We start from the raw sequence: 21291 nt of genomic DNA, 5'->3' as shown, positions 1-21291 counted from the left end.
AACACAGCAAGTCCTTGACCACATGGAACTGGCATTCCAGCTTGGGGGCGGGAAGGACGGCGAGCCACCACCACCACCACCACCACCACCATCCAGGTGCTGACTAGCCCTAGGAAGGTGCTGGAGCCTCAATTTGAAGAAGAAAGGCGGCTCAGTCAGCTCAGGGTTCTCGGAGCAGGCCACATTTGAGCAAAGACCTGAAGAGACGGAGCCAAGGACCTGGTTCCGCCAAGGCCTCACACTCGGAGGGGCTGTGGGAGCTCTAAGGCAGCTCCAATTTCCTAGGGAGTGTTGCCCACGCTGGGAAGGGCAGACGGGTTTGCTTCTGGCGCCCATCTCGGGTATCACAGACACCAGGCAGTGGGCAGCAGCGTTTCTACTGGAAGATTTAGGCACATCCGCTGTGTGGACCCTTCCTGGCCACACTGTGCCCGTCTTGCCATGTCACTTCCAGGACATGGTCTCTGATTTAGTGCCATGTTCTGAGAGCAAGTGTCTTTGACTATAGCATTAGTATATATCACTGCAAGAAAGAATCCTTCCTCCTCCTGACGTTTATTTCCGATGGACAGATTTTCTGGATTTGTTGTCCTTATCAGGCCTGGTGCTGGCTCCATTCCATCAAGACTTTTACCACCAAACCTCTCCTCCAGCTGCTCTCTGTGTCACCATGTGGAGCCTACACGACACCGACGTAACTGTTCATGCAAATTCCAATGGAGACTCTGAAATAACATGGCAGTGCTCAGGCATGGGGCAGTGGCCCACATCACCCACAAGGTTTAGGGGGTTGTGTTTGGTCTTGGAATATCAGTAAAATGATAAAGCAACATAAATACTTCTGTAGAGAACTCGCTCTCTGGCAATCTGTAGACTACAACTGGGAATCCTTGCCCCAAAGTATATGGACGATCTTTACAATTGTCCTCGGTCCCCTGCTAGGGGTTATCCTTTCTTTTGCCTCAACTTCTATGTCGGGTCAACTGCCAACTCCTGTCCGCTTCGCCTTCTCAAGAACCCTTGAATATGCCCGTTTTTGACATTCTACAATGCTACATCCAAGGCCAGGCCACCATCATCTCTCACCAAGACCATCTACCCAGAGAGCCCTCACCCCTCAACACGTGGCTCCGTTCTCCCCCACAAGGTGCTAACAGCGATCTTTCAAATGTGATCAGCACTCTCCCCTGCTTAAAATCCTCCAACATTCTTGACTACAGGCTGAGATCTCGAGTGAGAGTTTCCACCCCTGGTGCCTGCCCTCTTCCAGCTCCATCTCCCTACGTGTTTCAACAATGCTCATGAACTTGGCATGCTCTGTGACGGTTAATTTTATTACGTGTCAACGTGACTGGGCCAGGAGGCGCCAAGATATTTAGCAAAACATCGTGTTTTGGGTGTGTCTTTGACAGTGTTTCTGGAGGAGATTAGCATGTGAATCAGTACACCGAGCAAAGCAGATTGTTCTCCGCGGTATGAGTGGACCCCATGCAATCCACTGAGGGGCTGAACAGAACAAAACGGGAGAGCAGGACTTCACCTGCTGTTGCCAGTTTAAACAACAGGGAACCTCTGCAGAAAGTGTGCGAAGGAAATTGATTCTTTGAATTACCATTGAGCTTGGAAGAGGCTCTCAAGCCCCAGGTGACAACTGTAGTCCATCCTAGCTGATACCCTGACTTCAGCCTGGTGAGACCTACAGTATAGAACCCAGCCGAGGGGGATCCCTGGGTGGTTCAGCGGTTTAGCACCTGCCTTTGGCCCAGGGCGCCATCCTGGAGACCCGGGATCAAGTCCCACATCAGGCTCCCGGCATGAGCCTGCTTCTCCCTCTTCCTGTGTCTCTGCCCCTCTCTCTCTACGTCTATAATAAATAAATAAATAAATAAATAAATAAATAAATAAATAAATCAATCAATCTTAAAAAAAAAATAATAGAACTCAGCCGACATGCACTGGACTGCGGCTTACGGGAGCATGAGACCACAAACAGGTTTCACTGCATGCTGCTAATTTTGTGTTATTCCTGACACAGTAATGCAAAGTATCTAACACAGTCCTCTCACCATCTGTGGGAGGCACAGACTTCCCCGCCACATGCGCTGGCTAAAGAAATGTGGACAGAAATGGCAGTTATAGGCATAGATCTGAAGAGCAGCAGCTGTCTCTTCTTGCCCTTTGGGGGCTTCTGTCCTCTACCCCTGGGTCCTGAATGCAATACAGAGCAGAGCCACATCAGATAACCTGCAGACCCATAAGCATACGAATAAATGCATATTTATGTGCCGTTGAGTTGGCGTGGCTTATTACACAGCATCGCTATGGAAATAGCTAACGAATCCATGACCACTTCCAAGCCAAAGCCTGGGTCACAGTGATATACTTTGCTGATATACTTTGGCCAATCTAGAACCATGGTTTTGTTTTTTCTTTTTTTTTAAAATTATTTATTTATTTATTTATGATAGTCACACAGAGAGTGAGAGAGAGGCAGAGACACAGGCAGAGGGAGAAGCAGGCTCCATGCAGGGAGCCCGATGTGGGACTCAATCCCAGGACCCCGGGGTCACGCCCTGAGCCAGAAGCAGATGCTCAACCGCTGAGCCCCCCCGGGCGCCCCTCCAAACATGGTTTTCTACTACACAGACTTATACAGAATGAGGCACTAGATCTGAAGACCAAAGATCGTTACCAAACAGGCTCAAAACCAAGAAACTGAGAACAAAAATAAACCCATGCAAGCACAGGCCTGTTCTGACCCAGATCCGCTGAGTGCCACATTCTCTCAAAGCATGTAAATGTTTACACAAATTAACCGCGTCATAAATGCCTAAGACATTTCGGTATTTTAAGTCTCCGAATGGCACAGTTGATGCATTAACGATCTAGACAAAGTTGAGTCCTTCTGTGATTTGTCTGGACTGCAGTATGTGAGTCACTTAACTCTGGGTGCTAGCATCTGCGTGTTCAATCAGATTCTTTCCGTTTTGCCTTTGGAAAATCCACGCCATCTTCAGAACATCAGGACTTAGGAAAACAGTTTCATGTCTTTAATCCCCAAAATGCAGAAATTAATTTAGCAATCAATTTGATGGATAGGGTATAACAAACAACAGACAAGTTGTTTAACGCTGTCTTAAGGTTTTAATTCCAAGACTAAAGTTTAATTCTCATCACCAAACCCTTAGTATGTGATCTCTCAGACTGCTGAATTGTTACATCTCATTAGGAATGATCTTAATCCCGCGCCATATTCCTCCTATTATCTTCAAACATCCATCCAAACTATTTTAAGCCTATATTATCTGTAAAAAAAATTAATATTTGTTTCATGGCTCTGGTATTTTTATTCCTAGAGTTAGGTGAGTTTACATTCTTATAGTTTATTGCTAAAAATTTAACTTTTCCAAATACACCACAGTATCATTGTGGATTTGACACCACCCAGAAAATGTTTGGAATCTGCCATTCTAGGATTATTTCATGAGATGTTTGGTTCATTTCAAAGTAGCCTAAAGAGGGGGATCCCTGGGTGGCTCAGTGGTTTAGCGCCTGCCTTCAGCCCAGGGTGTGATCCTGCAGACCCAGGATCGAGTCCCACGTCGGGCTCCCTGCATGGAGCCTGCTTCTCCCTCTGCCTGTGTCTCTGCCTTTCTCTGTGTGTGTCTCGTGAATAAATAAATAACATCTTTAAAAAAAAAACCCAAAACCAAAGTAGCCTAAAGAAAATCAAGACGTTGTCGTCGAAAAGGGATAAGAGCATCCAAATGACACAAAAGCATTGAGTTGAGATTTTTAGGCTAGTGAGAAATTAAATAATTGCATTGGATATATAAATTTAAATCATTACAATTCTCATGGGAACACTACTTGCAAGAGAGCCAATTCTCTTAGGGAATCTGGACGATCGTGAATGCAGCTGAGCCAATGTGGGTCTCTCAAGTGATCCGCACCTTCTGGGTGCCCCAGAGGTGGAGATGGTCCCAAAAGTGCATGCTTCTTTGAAAGAGCATGCAAGCACCCCAATCTATGAAGGAACTTTCTTTCCAATGGCGTTGGATCGCACGGAGGAAGCGCAAGAAAATACATACACTCCGGAGACATATGTCATCATAGCGATTTGTGCAGTGTATCTTGAAAGGTGAAAATGTCTATGTTCTACTCGTGGATGATGGATGCAAAAATCTTAAAATACTGTAACACAAGTGTGTTTGAAGATGGACACAGCGGTGAGAACTTTTGAAGCGTGGGGGACGAGGTCACGGAGGGCTCCATACTACAGTCTCTGCTTTTGTGTGTGTGTGAAATTTCCCACAATACGTCACTCTGTTTTGTTTTTAAATTATCTTTAGCAACTGCGAGGCACTCTTTCTACCCTGCCTTCTTATCTGGAAAAGTATAGATGCGAGTGTTTTGTTTTATTTTATTTTATTTATTTTATTTTATTTTATTATTTTATTCTATTTCATTTTATTTATTTTATTATTTTATTTATTTTATTTTATTTTATTATTTTATTCTATTTCATTTATTTTATTTTATTTTATTATTTATTTATTTATTTTTATTTTATTTTATTTTATTATTTTATTCTATTTCATTTTATTTAATTTTATTTTATTATTCATTTATTTATTTTTATTTTATTTTATTATTTTATTCTATTTCATTTTATTTATTTTATTTTATTTTGCGAGTGGATGTTGAAATTAAAATTTTCATCTGTGCCTCTCTCACGAAACGCGATGCCGTCATCGTGTTCTAAGCTTTCGTTCCAAATTGCTGAGGCTACAATGGGCAGATTGAAAGCACGTTCCTTACAGCATAAACACAACGCAACGCAGTGCAAATCGCAAATAGAGGGTCTTCGCTAACGACGCCTGCAATATATGAAAATGCAACGTGCACGGAGTCGACTCTACAGGTTCACATCGTCTTTCAGGGTTTGATGAAGATGTGCTGCTTTCGTAACCCCTACATTACTGGCAGCTAAAATGAACCACAAAGTAGTCAGACAGCCGAGTTCATGCTGGAAAGAAGTCTCTATTTCTCTGCCAAGATAAAAGAAAATCTGGGGCAATGTGATTAAGTCTCTCCATTGGCAAATCCCTGCTGTATGGCCGAGGAAAATATTCATCGACTGAATAGGAAATGGTTTAGAGTACTATTTCGTTTTGCATTTGTCCTTAAATACTACAATTAAAACGGTAGGACACAAATACCCAAACAGGTCTTAATATGGTACAGCTGAAAACATTTCCTAATCGGGTAATGGTCTCTTATTAGGATGATTAAAATATGTTCTATAAAGTAATCGTGTTGGGATCCCTGGGTGGCTCGTTTGGCACCTGCCTTCGGCCTAGGGTGTGATCCTGGAGTCCCAGGATCGAGTCCCACCTCGGGCTCCCTGCGTGGAGCCTGCTTCTCCCTCTGCCTGTGTCTCTGCCTCTCTCATGAATAAATAAAATCTTAAAAAAATTTTTTTAAAAATAAAGTAATCATGTTTAATCACAATGATGCCTTACACTTCAGCTGCCTCTATCTTCACCCTCCTGCCTTTTCGGGCACTAGCATTACTCCCGTCACAGAGTTTGAATTACCTTATGTTGAAATTCAATCCTCAAAATTAGTGATGTGGGGTATTACTAAGTGGCTGGGTCAAATCTTTTTCCTTCCATAGTTTGCAACTTTCTGTGCTCGGATCGCGAAAAAGGAGAACTGGGAAGGCTGGCTAGCCAAGGGGTCGGTCTGCGTGAGCAACAAATGGACGGAAGGCGGTGCGGCCAGCTCCGAGCCGTCGGGGAGCGTGTGCGGGCGGGTGGGCGGTGGGCGACGCTCATCACCCGCGGCCCTCCCGGGCTGAGCGTGCTCATTGCTGCCTCCGCGGCGCTGAAAGTAGTTTTGTCATTGCCATTAATTCTAGAAGGGGCAACATGCCATGCAGCTGTTAGGGGCACGGCTCGCGGCCAGATGTCATGAGGAGATAAGCCAAGAGCACGGTCAGTTGCTGGAGTCCATGCCCGTCTCGTCTCCTGTGTCTCCAGGGAACGTGCGTGCGGACAGAGCCCGGAGGCCGCGTGTGCAAGCCGCGTGTGCAAGCCGCGTGTGCCTCCCGGCCCGGAAAGCTGACGTCCAGGGCGGCACGGGCCGGGGCTTCCAGTCGGGCTGCTCCTCGGCCTGGAGCGGCAGGTGCACAAGCAGCCGCAGGCGTCGAGGGTGCGTCATGGGAGCCCCGGGCCTCCCGCCTGCAGTTCCCCGCGGGCAGCAGGGGACGCGGGGACACAGCCACACGCGGCTGCCCGGGGCTGCGGCTGGTCACCGTCCTCGACGGGCAGCGTCACGGCTCCCGAGGCCCTTGCACGCGGCCTCGCCGGGCCAGAGGTCACGCAAGGCACGTTTCAGTTGCCACGGAGGACAACGGCGCTGTACTGTCTCGCTTTTGGTTTTGGTTTCTTCAGCTAGACATCGCTGGGGTGGGGGGGAGGGCAAAAATAATTCAAATGATGAAAAGGCCGAAAGATGCTTTACGTGCGTTCAAAGGCTAAACGCAGGATGCAAATAAGTGTTCGTGTTCTTATTTATTGTTTTTTACTTAAAATCTGTTTTCTCCAACTTTTAACAAATGGGATGGAACATTTTAAACACACTTAAAATGGTATTAAAATGTAGGGTTTGGGCGCCCGGGTGGCTCAGTCCGCCGAGCATCTGCCGTCGGCTCAGGTCATGATCCCAGGGTTGTGGGATCGAGCCCCATGTCCGGTTCTGAGCTCAGCAGGGCGTCTGCTTCTCCCTCTCCCTCTGCCCTCCCCTAATCCGTTCTCGCTCTCAAATAAATAAATAAAATCTTAATTTTTTTTTTTTAAACATAGTGTCTGTTGTTAAAGCAAAACCATGAAATTTGCAGAACGGCTCCTGAATTTCCGTGTGATGCAGTCTCCCCAGTTCCCACTCTGGGAAGGTTAGCAGATGTGTCTATTTCTGAAGATACGGTCACCCTAAACCTTCACTTCTGTTTCTTTGCTTCATTTTACACAGGCCCGAAGCCGTCCTCATCTTTCCTCTCCTCCAGCTACTTCTGATGTCTACGTCCATGAAACCTCCAATCTTCCAGCGTCCACAACGTCGCAGGATGGCTTAAGAGAAATTCTCTAAATGGGAGAAAAAGGAGCGACAAAGTGTTTTCCAGATTTAATAATTATTCCCTAAGCAGGAACAGGGTGGTAACACGAGCTCCCCGAGGTGAATGGGATGTGCTTGCTCTGCACGGACAACATGCAGATCGCACTCACTAAAGCCACAAAGGACTAGCTTGTGGTCACCCTGGCGCTCAGCAAGGGTCCTCGGGGGCTCTGGGTGGTGTCCCCTTCGCTCTGACACCAGCCTGGGCGAGGCGTCTCCACCTGGGGTGTTGGGAAGGTGCTGCGGGATTTTTATCCTGGCAACTGATAGCCCTAGGCCCGAAGTAGCAGGTGCCATGTCTCCTCACGGCTCGCTAGCAGCCAGAAGTACCACCGTCCTACACGCCTGGACAGTCGAGCAAGCTGGACATCCGTAGCAATCCAGGGACGACACGGTGGAGGACGGTGAACAGACACACGCAAAAACAAGTGTCTTTTTCTTTTTAAATTTTATTTATTCATTCATGAAACACAGAAAGACACAGAGACACAGGCAGAGGGAGAAGTAGGCTCCCCAAGGGGAGCCCGATGTGGGACCCGATCCCATGATCCCCGGGTCACGACCTGAGCTGAAGGCAGACGCTCATTCGCTGAGCCACCCAGGGGCCCACCTTTCACTTTGAATGAAATAAGTCAATTATTTTTTTAAATAAATCAACTATTAATGTGAACTGTATTTTCGTGATTGGGATGCTCAGATTGCTTATATCATTCTGAAAATATCTCAAATCTGTATGCTTGTGGGTTCAACACACCGTTTTAACTCACACACGATCCTTCTGTGCTCCTTGCCAGGCAAATCGATGTAACAAGTGCTACCGCCGACCCCTATGACCATCTACTTATACAGTGTCAGTCTAATCCAGTCTAATCCATACTACATACAGTGGCACGGGTTGTGCACTGAACAAATTTAGGAAGCACTCTTCCCACGCCAGTGTCCCCTAGAGTTGTGTGCTATACAACATGTGCAGTCATATATGGAGATCATGAAATTCCATCCACGTTTCCTTTTTTTTTAAGATTTTATTCTTGGGGTGCCTGGGGCAACTCAGTTAGTTGAGCATTTGTGTTTTTTTTTTTTTTTTTTTTTTTTTTTCTAGTTGAGCATTCGACTCTTGATCTCAGCTCTGGTCTTGATCTGAGGGTCCTGAGTTTGAGCCTCACACTGCGCTCCGTGCTAGGCATGGAACCTACTTTATTATTTTTTTTTATAGATTTTATTTATTCATTCATAAGAGACACAGAGAGAGAGAGAGTCAGAGACACAGGCAGAGGAAGAAGCAGGCTCCAAGCAGGGAGCCCGATGCGGGACTTGATCCCCGGGTCTCCAGGATCACACCCCAGGCCAAAGGTGGTGCTAAACTGCTGAGCCACCGGGGATGCCTTGGAACCTACTTTAAAAAGAAGATTAAGGATTTTAAGTAATCTGTACACCCAACATGGAGCTCAGATATATAACCCTGAGGTCACAAGTCGTGTGCTCGGCAAAACTGAATTTAAATTTAAAAAAAGGAAAATAAAATAAAATAAAAATAAATTTTAAAAAAGGGAAAAAAGAGAATCATGTGCTCTACAGTCTGAGCCAGCCAAGTGCCCCATTTAACTTATTTTTCTAAATTATTTTTTCAGATTTTTTTTACTTAAAAATCCTTTTTTTTTTTTTTTTTTTTTTAGTTTTTTTAAACCAAGAGATCACTACATAAATCTAAGACTAAAGCAACCTGTTTCCTGTACCTGTTTCTCCATCTGCAACAGGACTATCATAACATCAATCCGACTGGTGTGTAGTGAGGATTAAGTAGATGAATGCATAGAAGTACTTGCAATCAAGCTGGGGACGAAGGAGCCTAACTGAAAACTACCCCATATTCCAGCCTCTCCCAACGGGGCGGCTCCTGGGACCAGTTCCTGCCTCATTTGCAGGGCAGTGCAATGTGCTGTAGAAACTAGCTTTATCTCCGCTGCAGATAGGATGGCTGGGGCCAGATCTCCCTGATATAAGCTCCAACAGATGGCCTGCCCGATCCCCCTCTCGCCCAGCGGTTCCGCATCCCGTGCATCTCCCTTGTCTGACACAACGCCACACGTGTCCTTTCTTGAATTATCTGAAACGCTGACTTCTCCCAACCCCGTCGCATGTTGCCTTCAACCTGAGAGGCAACTTTCAGATCTTGCTGTAGAGCGTCCTGCGGCTTGCCAGTAACAGAACGTGTTCCACCCTGCCTTTTAAAGAAAAGCACAAAAAGCATGAATCCCATGAATTAATTGTAAATATTAAACAGGAGTTATGCGGTGTTATTTCAAAGCGTGCTGAAAGAAGTTGGCTTTAAGGCATTACGTTGTCTTTTGATCTCTAAGACTACAATCTGATCAACAAAACTAACGCACCCCAGTCACCAAGAGCGCATTTACGTATGCCCAGGAAATGCATTTTTAAGGATTTCGAAGGTTACAGAATTTATAGGGATTTCAAAGAATATTTTATAAAAATATGTTCTTTGGAAAAATGTGCTTTTATACAGACCATCAGCCCTCAATATGTGCAACATACTTTGAAATCTGCCATCCTCATCCAGCCAACGAAGCACAATTTACGATTCCACTTGGAGGAAGGAGGTCGGCGTGGAAGGCATCATCGATGTGTTGCTTGAGCAACGTAGTTGACGTTGCCCACTCACTCGCTCCCTCTACAGTGGGATCATTTATCCTCAATTCTGGGCCCCCGCCAATTGCTGGCCAACGTCAGTGCTGAGGTTTACCTGATCGGCATCTTCGCATCGTAGGAAAAATTCAAGGAATTAATGCACGGACCACATTTCCTTTGTCCACCATCCACCCACTTATGTCGTTTCCACATCTTGGCCATTGTGACCAGTGCTGCGACGAACACAGGAGAGCACAGATGTCTTCAAGATCCTGACTGCAGTTCTTCTGGATGAACATCTAGAAGTGGGATTGCTGGGTTGCATGGTAATTCTGGTTTTAATTTGTTGAGGATCCTGCATAATGTTTTCCCCAGTGGCTGCACCATTTTGCACTTCCCCAGTGCATGAGGGTTCCCTTTTCCCTACGTCCTTGTCAACGCCTGCGTTGTTTTTGTTTTTCCAGATAGCAGCCACCATCCTTCAATCTTAAAAAGGGACAGAATCCCGCAACGTTCAACAACACGTTGAACCTTAGGGATGCTATGTTACGTGAATGACGTCCATCACAAGAGGACAAATACTGCAAAATTCCATCCACAGGAGGCATCTAAAATAGTCTACCTTACAGAAGCAAACAGCGGAATGCTGGTGGCTAGGGTCTGGGGGAAAAGAAAGAGAGGGGGTTGCAAACCAACGGGTTTATATTGCCAGTTACGTCACGTGAATCTTGCAGGTATGCTGTGTAGTGTGGTGTCTGCGGTTACCAGTGTGCATCGCACACTTAAAAATCTAGCTCTCAGGTTAAGTGTCGCAACAACAAAAACATGAAAATGAAAATATAAAAGAACAACACAGACACACAAGAATTAACGCATGCAGCTTCCTTTTAAAGCAGCACCAATCAGAACAAATCGTTTGCAATCCAAAGAGCTATCACAACATGTCACGCTTATACAGAGGGGCCAACCTACTGGATCAGTCAAGGTCGTCGGTCCAGCTGCTACGAGATGAACAAGCTCTGAATCTCAGTGGCTCAGAAGAGCAAAGTTTGGATCTTGGTCAGGTGGCGATCACCGGGCGGCCACACAGCCCTCCGTGGCTGCTCCCAGGTGGTGATGTGCATGGCTCAGGGGTCCAGGCTCTTGTAACCAACCCCATTCTCATTCCTCAGGGTCTTCTGCGAGTCCTCCTTACCTGCATGTTCTGCATTCGGCGGCCACAAGAAGAGGTGACATGCAGGGACCTTTGTGAGCAGCCCTGAGCATCTCATAGTCCCAACATGACAATGAGAGCAGTGGGAAATGCCTCCCTGCCTGGTACGCATTCATGAAAAACCCTCCATTTGCTCCAGGAGAAAGTTTGGGCCCCAAAGAGACCCTGCCCACGAGGAAGCACGCCATACCTTTGTAAATACGCCACTTTACGTCAATGTTGACCCCGTAATTAAATCCAGACAGTAAATCCAGACTATCAAATCCGGTTTGATAGTCAACTCAAAGTGTATAGTCATAAAAATACATTCACTGGACATTTTTGCCTTCAGAAAAACACCACCGTAGACAATATAGTTTGTAACCCGAGACTCTCACGTGATCGATGAAGCCAATTTTTATTTTTGGAAGATTTTATTATTTATTTATTCATTCATTTATTTATTTAATTTTATTTTAAAAGATTTTACTTATTTATTCATGAGAGACACACACACACAGAGAGAGAGAGAGGCAGAGACACAGGCAGAGGGAGAAGCAGGCTCCCTGCAGGGAGCCCGATGTGGGACTCGATTCCGGGACCCCAGGATCACGTCCTGAGCCAAAGGTGGATGCTCAACCGCTGAGCTACCCGGGTGCCCCAGTGAGGCCAATTTTTATGTCCTAGAATTTAATACGACAGCGACAGTTTGCTTACTGGGTAAAGCACATCTAGGCCTTGTGCAATCCGCCTCTACGAAGATGTGATGTGTCTGCCGAGTAACATACACAGCGCGACCCTGCAAAGCCATTCAGAACACTTGAACCTCATGAGTAGAAGCACTTTTAGGAGAATATCTGAGGGTCTCCAGTGTGGTTTTCTTCTTAAAAAAAAAAAAAAAAAAAAAAAAGGATGGATCCATCGCCCTGTGCACAATGTTTCCTCTGCATGAACAGGTGGGTACGTTTCAAGGAATATCGAACACCTGTTCTAGGATCCTAATGAGGAGAAGCTGACATTTCCCTAATTGAAAAGGCTCCTCTGACATACTATTTGTCGCTGTTAAGTATTGGCAAATACGACGACTGCTTTACTGAGAGCCCGTGAAACAAAGCGCCTATGGGATTACGTGACGGTCCACTGGAGGCGGCGCTGGCAGGACAGAAGTTCGTGGTTCCAGGGCTGCTGGGGGGGCGGGGGGGGGGGCGCTCGGTGCACACGGACCTCGCCCTCAGCACCTACTGTAGGGTTTGTGCAGAGGCGTTGGGTCACATGTGCACCCCCCCTAGTGCCCACTGTTCCTGCACCTCTCCCTTGACCTTGTTTCCGCGGCTCGGGTTTACTGGGACTCTCCTTGTTTTTTTTTTTTTTTTTTTTCTGCTTGGGTTTTGCAAAGGAATCCAGCCTCAAGTCCAGACCAGAGAGGTCGACATTTTCTGTTTCGGAATTTGGACTTTGGGCAGCCTGGGTGGCTCAGCGGTTTAATGCCGCCTTCGGCCCAGGGCGTGATCCTGGAGACCCAGGATCGAGTCCCATGTCGGGCTCCCTGCATGGAGCCTCTCTCTGTGTCTCTCATTGAGTAAATAAATAAAATCTTAAAAACCCACAAAATTTAAACCTTGCTCCTAAAGCCCGCTTGACGCTTAGGGATGCAATCGGTATTTGCCGAGCTGAACCCTGTAGCCCTCCTCTCCTAGCACAGCAAACCCTCCACAAGAAGAGGTGACATGCAGGGACCTTTGTGAGCAGCCCTGAGCATCTCACGGTCCCAACATTGCTGAAATGAGTCACTCGGCAAATGAGTTGCTGAAATGAGTCACTCGGCAAAGCACAAAGCACCAGCACACGTTTTGTCGCCAATGCAAGTTTTATTTTAGCTTTGCGTGGACTTTAGAACAAGGTTTTGAGAAACCCGTATCGGGGCGTCACATTGCAGACAGCGTTTTGCAGACGTGGACCAGGTACCTTGCCCGCATCTCTTCCCCACCCTTGTCTGTACGTCCCACGGCGTCCTGACGTCTGCTCCCCTTCCTTGAATCCGGGACGACGTGGGCCGCGGTTCTGCTTTCCCACGCCGCGTTACCGGCCCCGGAAAATGATGCCTGTGCACACGCGCCCGTTTGCTTGGCTTGTCACATGCTGCGACTCCACAGGCTTCCTTTTAAAAGAATTTGTTCAAAGCTTCACAACGTACTAAAGTTTGGACGTATAACCCAGGAGGTAGCACCCGTGAGACGTTTTGAAAACAAGCAGCCTGGCACAGCTTTGCAAAAATACAACATCGCTAAGCCAACTGGGTCATGAAGAAGGTTGGCTGCGTGTCTTCTGAACAAAAGAATTCAAATTTCCTGCCGTGCGTCCCAGGCGAGACTTTCGGAAGACCTAGGAGTTTTGCTTATTACGAATAAACGTGATTTCCAAATACCCTGATTCAAAACAGTCATCTCAGTTCTTTGGAGGCAAATACACTTTTTAAGATTTTATTTATGTACGTGAGAGGGACAGCGCGCACGAGCGGGGCGAGGGGCAGACGCAGAGGGAGAAGCAGGTTCCCCGCTTGAGGAGCGAGCCCGATGCGGGACTCGATCCCAGGACCCTGGGGTCATGACCGGAGCTGAAGGCAGACGCTGTACTGACTGAGCCCCGCAGGCGCCCCCGGAGGCAAATATTTTAAAGCTGATTTTATTTCTAGAGGTGTAAGTGTCCTTCGTTTGCAGCTGCCATTGTACACGCTGAACGACTGTCGATATAATATACCTCCGTGTGACGTGTCAAAGCGCCTCCGTTTACCTAGTCCCCTGCACACACTCCCCACCCTGCCACGTTGTCCGAAAGTCCAGCCGCACTGAGTGCGCTAAACGTCGAGCGAACACGATCCGCTTCAAACCCAAGGTTGTAAGAGTGGTTTGCAATGGTTCCTGTGTAGCAAGAGTCAGCGGCCTCACCCGCGACGGGCTCGGGCTCGCCGGCTCGCTCTCCCGCGGCTCCTGAAGCCACAGGACGCACTCGGCGCGATTTCTGGAGACACGCACGTGGAAAGGGAGGCTTCTGTGTGCTTGCAGCCGCGTCCAGGGGTGGGGGGCGTGCAGAAATAGCACTTGCAGGTTTGATGAGAGCGGGAACAAGGATGGAAGGCGTGAAGTCGCCCTGCTGGGTCCCCGAGGTCGCCTGCGGGGGACACGCCGGAGCACGCGCCTTCCCTGCACGCGGCCACGCGGGCCTGGCCGTGTCCTGCAACCCAGAGAGCAGCGGGCCAGCTCGGGACGTGCACACACGCAGCAAGACAGGCAGCACTGGGCCGTCCGCGCGGGCCCCGGAAGGGATCCAGACGCTGCCGCTGGGCGCTGAGCCGTGTCGGCGAGTGACAGGAGCAGCCTCGGCTCAGCTCGGTGCATCCTGGGCGGGTCCGGGGCTGCACCCCCTGATGCCGCCACAAGCACACGTAAAACGGTACGTGTCGGCGAGGACGCAGGGCGCGGTGTCCCGTGGCCTCGGCCTACAAGTGTCCGCATGAGCTGCTGCGCTGCCATCGGCACATCCTGCAGGAACGACACGCGTCGTGGGGGGCGGGTGACGGGTCTCCCCACCAGGTCACTCTCTGCTCCGCGTGGGGAGGGATCCCTCGGGCTGCAGCATTCCCAGGCCCGGGGCAGCCTTTCTCTGACAACATCCATCCCCCACCCCTAAAAAAAAAAAAAAAACAAAAAACCCGGAAAACCCAAATGTAGTATGTTCTGAGACGGAAATGTGCTCGGGGGAGATTGGTCTCAGGAGTTCGTAGTTCCCGGAGGACTTCACAAAGTCTGCTGCACAAAAAAAAACTACAGGTGAATCGCTTGCTTTTGCCTAAGTTGCAGAAAGCTTCTATTTTATGGTCTAAATCCCTGTGGCGTCTCGAGGGAAGAATTAAAGTGCGTTTGCAGCAATGCACGTCTCCCGCCGAGCTTTCCGTGTGCGTCCTCAATGACACGGGCCAGAACTGCCTTCCCACCCAACGCGCGACGTAGCGTCCTCTGCCGTTGGCGAAGAAGATGCTCCTTTACTCGTCATCAGCTGCAGACGTTAAGATCTAGCGAATGCTCTTGAGCGCCGTTTGCGCTCCCGCTGGCGTGCCGGGGATCGTGGTGGCGGGCACCGCGTCACACGCTGACACGATGGCACGTCAGCCCACGGCTCACGCGCATCTGCGGAGTGGTGCACGGGGGGTACCCGGCGCCCCTTCCGATCCGTGTGCCCTGGAGCCGCCCGTGCCCGCCGAGCCTCTCGTATCACGTTTACAGGCCTCCACGAATTTGGGCCACGGAAGCCCCAAGTGTGGCTTTGACCCTGTGTGTCTTACTGGTCGTTTGTCCCCTGGGGTCACCGGGGGGCTCTCGATGGACCATTGGGGCGGTAAGAGGGACACAGGCTCCCAGTCTGAGATGCCCACAGGGCCGGCTTTGCCCGGTGCCCCCCCCCCCCCCCACGTGCCCCGTGCACATGTGCAATGCAGCAGGCGAGGCGGGCTCCGGGCCTGCGTCGTGTCCCCGCCTGCACCGCTAGCGGCTCGCGCCCTTGGCCTGGTTTTCCCGGTCACACTGGCAGGAGAGGCCGGAGGACGAGCAACACATCTGAAGCCACGGCTTCCAGAGAACGTTGCCCAGCGACAACTGATTGGGGACGGCCTGCAGGGTCTCGGCGTGGCGGTCGGCCGCCTGCTGCATGACTGCGAGGATCTCGCGGAACCGGGGCTCGGTCGCCGGCGACAGCGGGGTCCTCTCCCCGGGGTCCTTGGCAACATCGAAGAGCAGTGGCGGGTGATGGCGGCTGACGAAGTGCCCGTGGCAGAAGCACACGTGCGTGGAGAAGCAGCCGTTGGCGCCCTCGGGGCTGAACTTGGGCGTGAAGAAGAACGCCTTCCAGACGGACGTGCCTGCGGTTCACAAGGACACAGGTTGGCGGGCTGGGGACACGTCAGCACGGGGAGGGGGGGTAGGTGTGGCCGCGGGCGGGGTGCCAGGCCCTGGTGTCACCGAGCGCCCCGCGGGACAGGAGGCCCAGGGCTCACACACGCAGAGCGGGGCATGCACGAAGCGGGGCTGCGAGGAAGCAGTGCTCAAGCAGTGCTCCGCGGCACACCTGCGGGTGCCCGTGCGTTGCCTTGGGTGCTCACAATCTGCCCCCTCCTTGCATGTCTCTCTCTGTCTCAGTCTCTCTCCTTCCTCTTCCTTTTCCCCAACCCCCGAAGTCTCAGGGATGCTGTGCAGACAAGAGGACAAGGAACTTTCTGTGCCCGGGACCACCGCTGCGGCTTGGAGGGGCACAGCGGCCTCCCGGACAGCGTCCTCGGACCAACTCATTCTGGGCTCCCAGCTCTGCTGCCTCCCGCTCTCTGAGCTTTTCAGCCTGCGGCCTGTGTTTCTCTCTAAGGCCTTCCGGACGACCGAGGTTCCCTGCTAACTGCAACAGGAGAGACGCTAAAAGTGCACGCACACGCATGCACATGCATGCACGCAGCCATCACGACGGTCTTCCACATGCTAAAGCCTCAGATAACATCTTATGCTCTCTAAACCGAGAACACCTAAAAGGAGCAACTCAAGAATGAAATGAGCCTGGTCCTGAGGATGGGGAGCGACCACAGATGGGCGGTAGCTGGAAATGTCCTGATGCCCGACTGGGACTGCGATTGGCTGTGCTGAGCTGCACACGTTTGCTAAAAATCGTGGAACTGGAATTTTACAGTAAATGATGTCTTTTTTTTTTTAAGTTATTATTTATTCATGAGAGACACAGAGAGAGAGAGAGAGAGAGGCAGAGACACAGGCAGAGGGAGAAGCAGGCTCCACGCAGGGAGCCCGACGTGAGACTCGATCTCGGGGCTCTGGGGTCACAGCCTGAGCTAAAGGCAGATGCTCAACCGCTGAGCCACCTGGGCGCCCCGCTTTTTTGATTTGGAACCTCATTTAACCTCTCGCGCAGCCACGGGGAACAGAGAGGAGCTAACAAAGATCTGCATATGCATCACGGAAATTCTAATAATAGCCAAGATTACGCCACCAAACAAAGAATAAACCTTCCTTAACTCCTGTTTCGCAAAGAAGGCACCTTTGAAAAAGTTGGACACGAATACATTTTTTGCGATGAATTCTATTATCCTACAGCTTTTTGTTCTGGTTTTGTTTTTTTTAATTTTTTAAGTTTTTAAATTTTTAAATTTTTTTTAATGCTTTTTTTTTTTTTCTTTAAATCACAGTAGAAAAGTTTCCAGCAAAGTCGAAGTGAAAACATAGCCGGATTTGTGAGGCGGCTTGGGTTCAGCGTCAGGCGATAGCCGCGTGCCGTGGATTTTCGCGTGACCCGCTGGGCTGGGGGTTCTCGCCTTAACGCGAGCATTTATCTTACACGCTGTGTTCACAGGCTTGAAAATCGGTAACGGAATCCTAGAGCCAAGTATCCACCTGCTTTCTAAGATAGATTTTTATCCCCAGAATCAAGCTGCCGTCACGCTGAATTTTTAACAGCACCGCCTCATCGGCCCCGACGTAACGCCGAGGCTTCCAACGCACATTGCACAGTACATTGAAGCTCAAGATTCCCACCGAAACGCGACACACTTCATGCGGGCTATCATAACGCTTTTGTGATTTCTCCCACAATGTAATGGGAGTGGTGATATCAGCTCCTGATTAGATTATGTCATTCAACTTGCTGAGACAACGCAAGTAGGTAATTATTATAATCACGGAATTATTAAATTATAGAGGAGACACTGCAGATTAACAGTGAAAAGGGATCTCGTGTTTCAGAAGGGCGGAAACAGAACTGTAGCTCCCAGTGTTTGGACAATAAGTGTTTAATAAGGCTGGGATTGCGGGACGCGGGCCTCCCACTAATCAGAACAAGCGGTAATTGGACCCTGAGAACACTCGCGGTCAGTGCTAATTCCCTGGGGCCGGTGACCTGCTGCTGAGCCAGCTGCTCTCATGGAGCAACACAGCCTGGATCTGCGGCGCCCGCGGACTCCCGTCACGTCAGCCACATTTTAACGGCACATGGGGAAGATTCCTGAGCAAGCAGGGGCGGCCTCCCTGCGACTACATCCTGACCCTAAATTTCTGTTTTTTTCTCTAATAAAGTATTGTGAGCTCGGGCTGCAAGCTCCTTATCTTTGAGCATTAAGGAGGGCAGCCCGGGTGGTTCAGCCCTCGAGACCCGGGATGGAGTCCCACGTCGGGCTCCCTGCATGGAGCCTGCTTCTCCCTCTGCCTGAATTTCTGCCTCTCTCTCTCTGTGTCTCTCGTGAATAAATAAATTAAATCTTTTTTAAAAAAGCATTAAGGAGGGCACGTGACGTGACAAGCAATGGGTGTTGTGTACAGCTGACAAGTCGAGGAACGCTACATCGCAAACTGAATATGTGGGCTCACTGAATTTACGTAAAAAAAATTATGGACAACGTCCCTGCACATAGTACAGCAATCAGTGGCAAACTCCTCTCAAAGTAGGTCTGCGATGAGGCAGCCCACCCACCCGAGTACTGGCTGACACGCAGCCCCACACGGATGACAGTCACGCTTCCCCACGCACCTCCGCATTCCCAGTCTTGGGCCCGTGCATCATGGTCTAGGTCATAAGCGACCACTGGGTACGGCGTTTGTGGTGTTTTGCTCACTGACAGGCACTCATCCTAGCACGGAGGGTGCCACCTACTAGGCACTCAAACACATTTGTGGAATAAACGGATAGATGAAGTATTGGATAAGCAGCCACAAAACCATGGGCGCTGGCCAACGAGCACTGCTAACCAGTTCCAGCGACAACAATGAGGCAAGTCAATAATAAGCCGTAAAACCCCTGGTGTGGAGACCCCTGAGCCAGGCCCCAAAATACTGCCCTGTCTCCTTTCCTGCTGCCGGGTCAAGGCCGCAGACGTTCGACAGTCGCACAGGACGGAATGTCACTTGTGTGCGCGTCTGAGAAGCAAATTTTACCCAAGGGCCAGCAGACTATGGGAATCTGGGTCTTGCTTTTCTCACGTACTATTTTCTCTCTCTCTGTTCCTTTTTGTGTGCCTCTCCAGCCCCTGATCCAATATGTTCCTTCCATCTTCTCTGAATGGGGTGGTGGTGGGGGTGATGGCAGCAGTGGGTACAGTGGGGTGGGGGTAGGGGTGGAGGGTGGCTTTACAGAAATGCAATTCTGTGAGGTTCAGGACGTGATAATCACATTTCCTTCACTAGGCACGAGTCACAGACACCTCATTCTGGACGTTTCCAGCAGGCCCCATATAAAAACAAGCATGAAGGGGGATGCTTCCCATTCTCTGGATGACTCAGACCTCACTGTGTCAATTAATCTGGAAAAAAAAAAAAAAAAAAAAGCATGTCCCTACGGACATTTGGAATTACAAGACACACTGATGAGATACAGCAAACAGAACGCTTCCAGGTCCAGAATCCGAAACCCGTGCTTGTCTCCTATTTATCTTCCAGAAAACACTGCGGGCAAGCCGCCCAGATTTGAAGGAGCAGCTCTGAAGGGTACACCTGCTGTGATTTCTGCGGCTAATGGAAGAGTTGTGATTTTGCACTTGAAACATAATAGAGAGGCTGCTCCTTAAAGAAGCCTTTGGTAAACTGGCGGGGTGCGTGGGGTGGGGAGCGGGAGGTGTTGAAACCCAGTACGATCGCCACCCCGAGCTCAACAATGACCGTCAGGTGGGAGGTCCAGCAGAGCGTAGCCTCCAGGATCAAGACCCAAAGCGTGACAGAGAGAGAGACAGAGACAGAGAGACAGAGAGACAGGGAGGTCTCCTTCACTGCTGAAGATGAAGAAGGAAATCCGTGCTCCGTATCCACCTGCTGCACACACAGTGCTGGCGGAGACGGTGCTCCACATGCTCCCGTGCATCTTAGTCACCTCAATGTCGCTGCGCTTCTAAGTTCCAATATGAAGAACTCTGGAGCCTATCCCTAATACCTAGGATTATGGCTTGGTCGCATCTGTCCCTTTACACCTGTTACAAACACAGCTCCAAAACTGGCATCGGAAAACCCAAATTCTTTCCCCTTTGGGGCAGAGTGCCCCACGGAAAGAACACCTGTTTTCAGACAAACGAGGACAGGGAAGCATCTGAACTGAGCTTGAAGGTCTGACTCTAGCCCACGACCCCGCCACCTCTGGGCTTTGGTGAGAAAGGCACACACACATCCTAGATGCTGTTCTGCGGGACAGCGCAAAGCTACAGGAGTGCAGAAAGCGCTAGACAGCAGGCACAAGGGGAACGTTTCAGGGGAACCTTGGCGGTGCTCATCAGCTGCTAAGCATGACCCAAAAGGCAAAAGAGGGAAAATCCTTTCAGGCAGAGGATGCTGCACACAGCAGGGGAGGATGCTGTGGCTCCAAGTCATTATTGAGAAGGAGGCTGTGCCAGGGGCATGAAGCTGGGCAGCCTGCAGGGCACGAAGGAAGGAGGCTGCAACCTGGAGCTTCCTCTGCCTCGCAGGAAGGACTTCCAGGGTCCGGTGATGTGCCTGGACAGCAACAGCACCAGAAGGAACAGGAAAAGACAGGACCAGGAGGAGCTCAAAACAAAGCACCGTGACCCTTGGAGGCACCCCTCGGCCTTTACAAAGCAAAGCCCACTTGCCGCTTCATCCTGCAAGGCATTGGTTGCGAATGTACTAGAAGCGTGGAGAGCTCTGTGTTACTCACTGTTCCGAGGATGCCAGCGCACAGCATTTAAGTAGAAGTTGCAGTAATGGAAGAGAAACTCGTGATCCGAGTGCTGGGTCTTCCCCTGAAGTAGCGGCATCAGGTCATGGCCATCGATGATTCTGTGGGACAAATCAAGCAGGCATCAGATGGTGAATGGCCACACCATCCTTGGGCTAAATCATCCCAACCTTTGAGTCGTCCCTCCAGCAAATGAGACCGTGATGGAGCCACCTCGTTATCATTCAGCAACCAATAGAGAGAACACTCACTGACCTCCTCGGGTGCCACATGCAACTTCGCGGAGCCAGTTCTGCTCTTGTATGAACTCCTTTAACCCTATAAGCTGCACCATGAGTTGGGGCCATTATCATCCCATGGCGATGAGGTGGAGGAACATCAACCAGAAAGCGTCAATGACTTACCCAAGGTCATGGGATGAGGACCAGCCCATGGGATGGAAACCCAGCTGATTACTGGGCATCTGTGCTCTCAACTGCTCTCCCTGCTGCTCGTCCTAGACTCAATTTCCGCCTATTACCTCAGCATGCAGGAAGCTTTATTCACAAAGTATAGCT

At 49.7% G+C, this 21291-nt stretch overlaps 1 protein-coding gene across 3 annotated transcripts in view; it reads right to left on the bottom strand.

Moving 5' to 3' along the window:
• Positions 1–21291, bottom strand: part of STS (steroid sulfatase) — a 152433-nt gene that overhangs the window by 11196 nt on the left and 119946 nt on the right. For 2 of the 3 annotated variants that reach the window (XM_025435990.3, XM_035711891.2), the window contains exons 9-10: positions 20714–20835; positions 10693–15929 (exon numbers count right to left, since the gene is read on the bottom strand). In XM_025435990.3, the coding sequence (XP_025291775.1) occupies positions 15556–15929; positions 20714–20835 (496 nt within the window). In that variant the 3' untranslated portion in view covers positions 10693–15555. Of the gene's footprint in view, positions 1–10692; positions 15930–20713; positions 20836–21291 lie in introns of those variants that run through there. The other variant, XM_049107484.1, reaches the window with a different exon arrangement.

This window comes from Canis lupus, chromosome X (genome assembly GCF_003254725.2).
Source record: "Canis lupus dingo isolate Sandy chromosome X, ASM325472v2, whole genome shotgun sequence".
Taxonomy (NCBI): Eukaryota; Metazoa; Chordata; class Mammalia; order Carnivora; family Canidae; genus Canis; species Canis lupus.
This window is presented reverse-complemented; position numbering and strand designations above follow the sequence as displayed.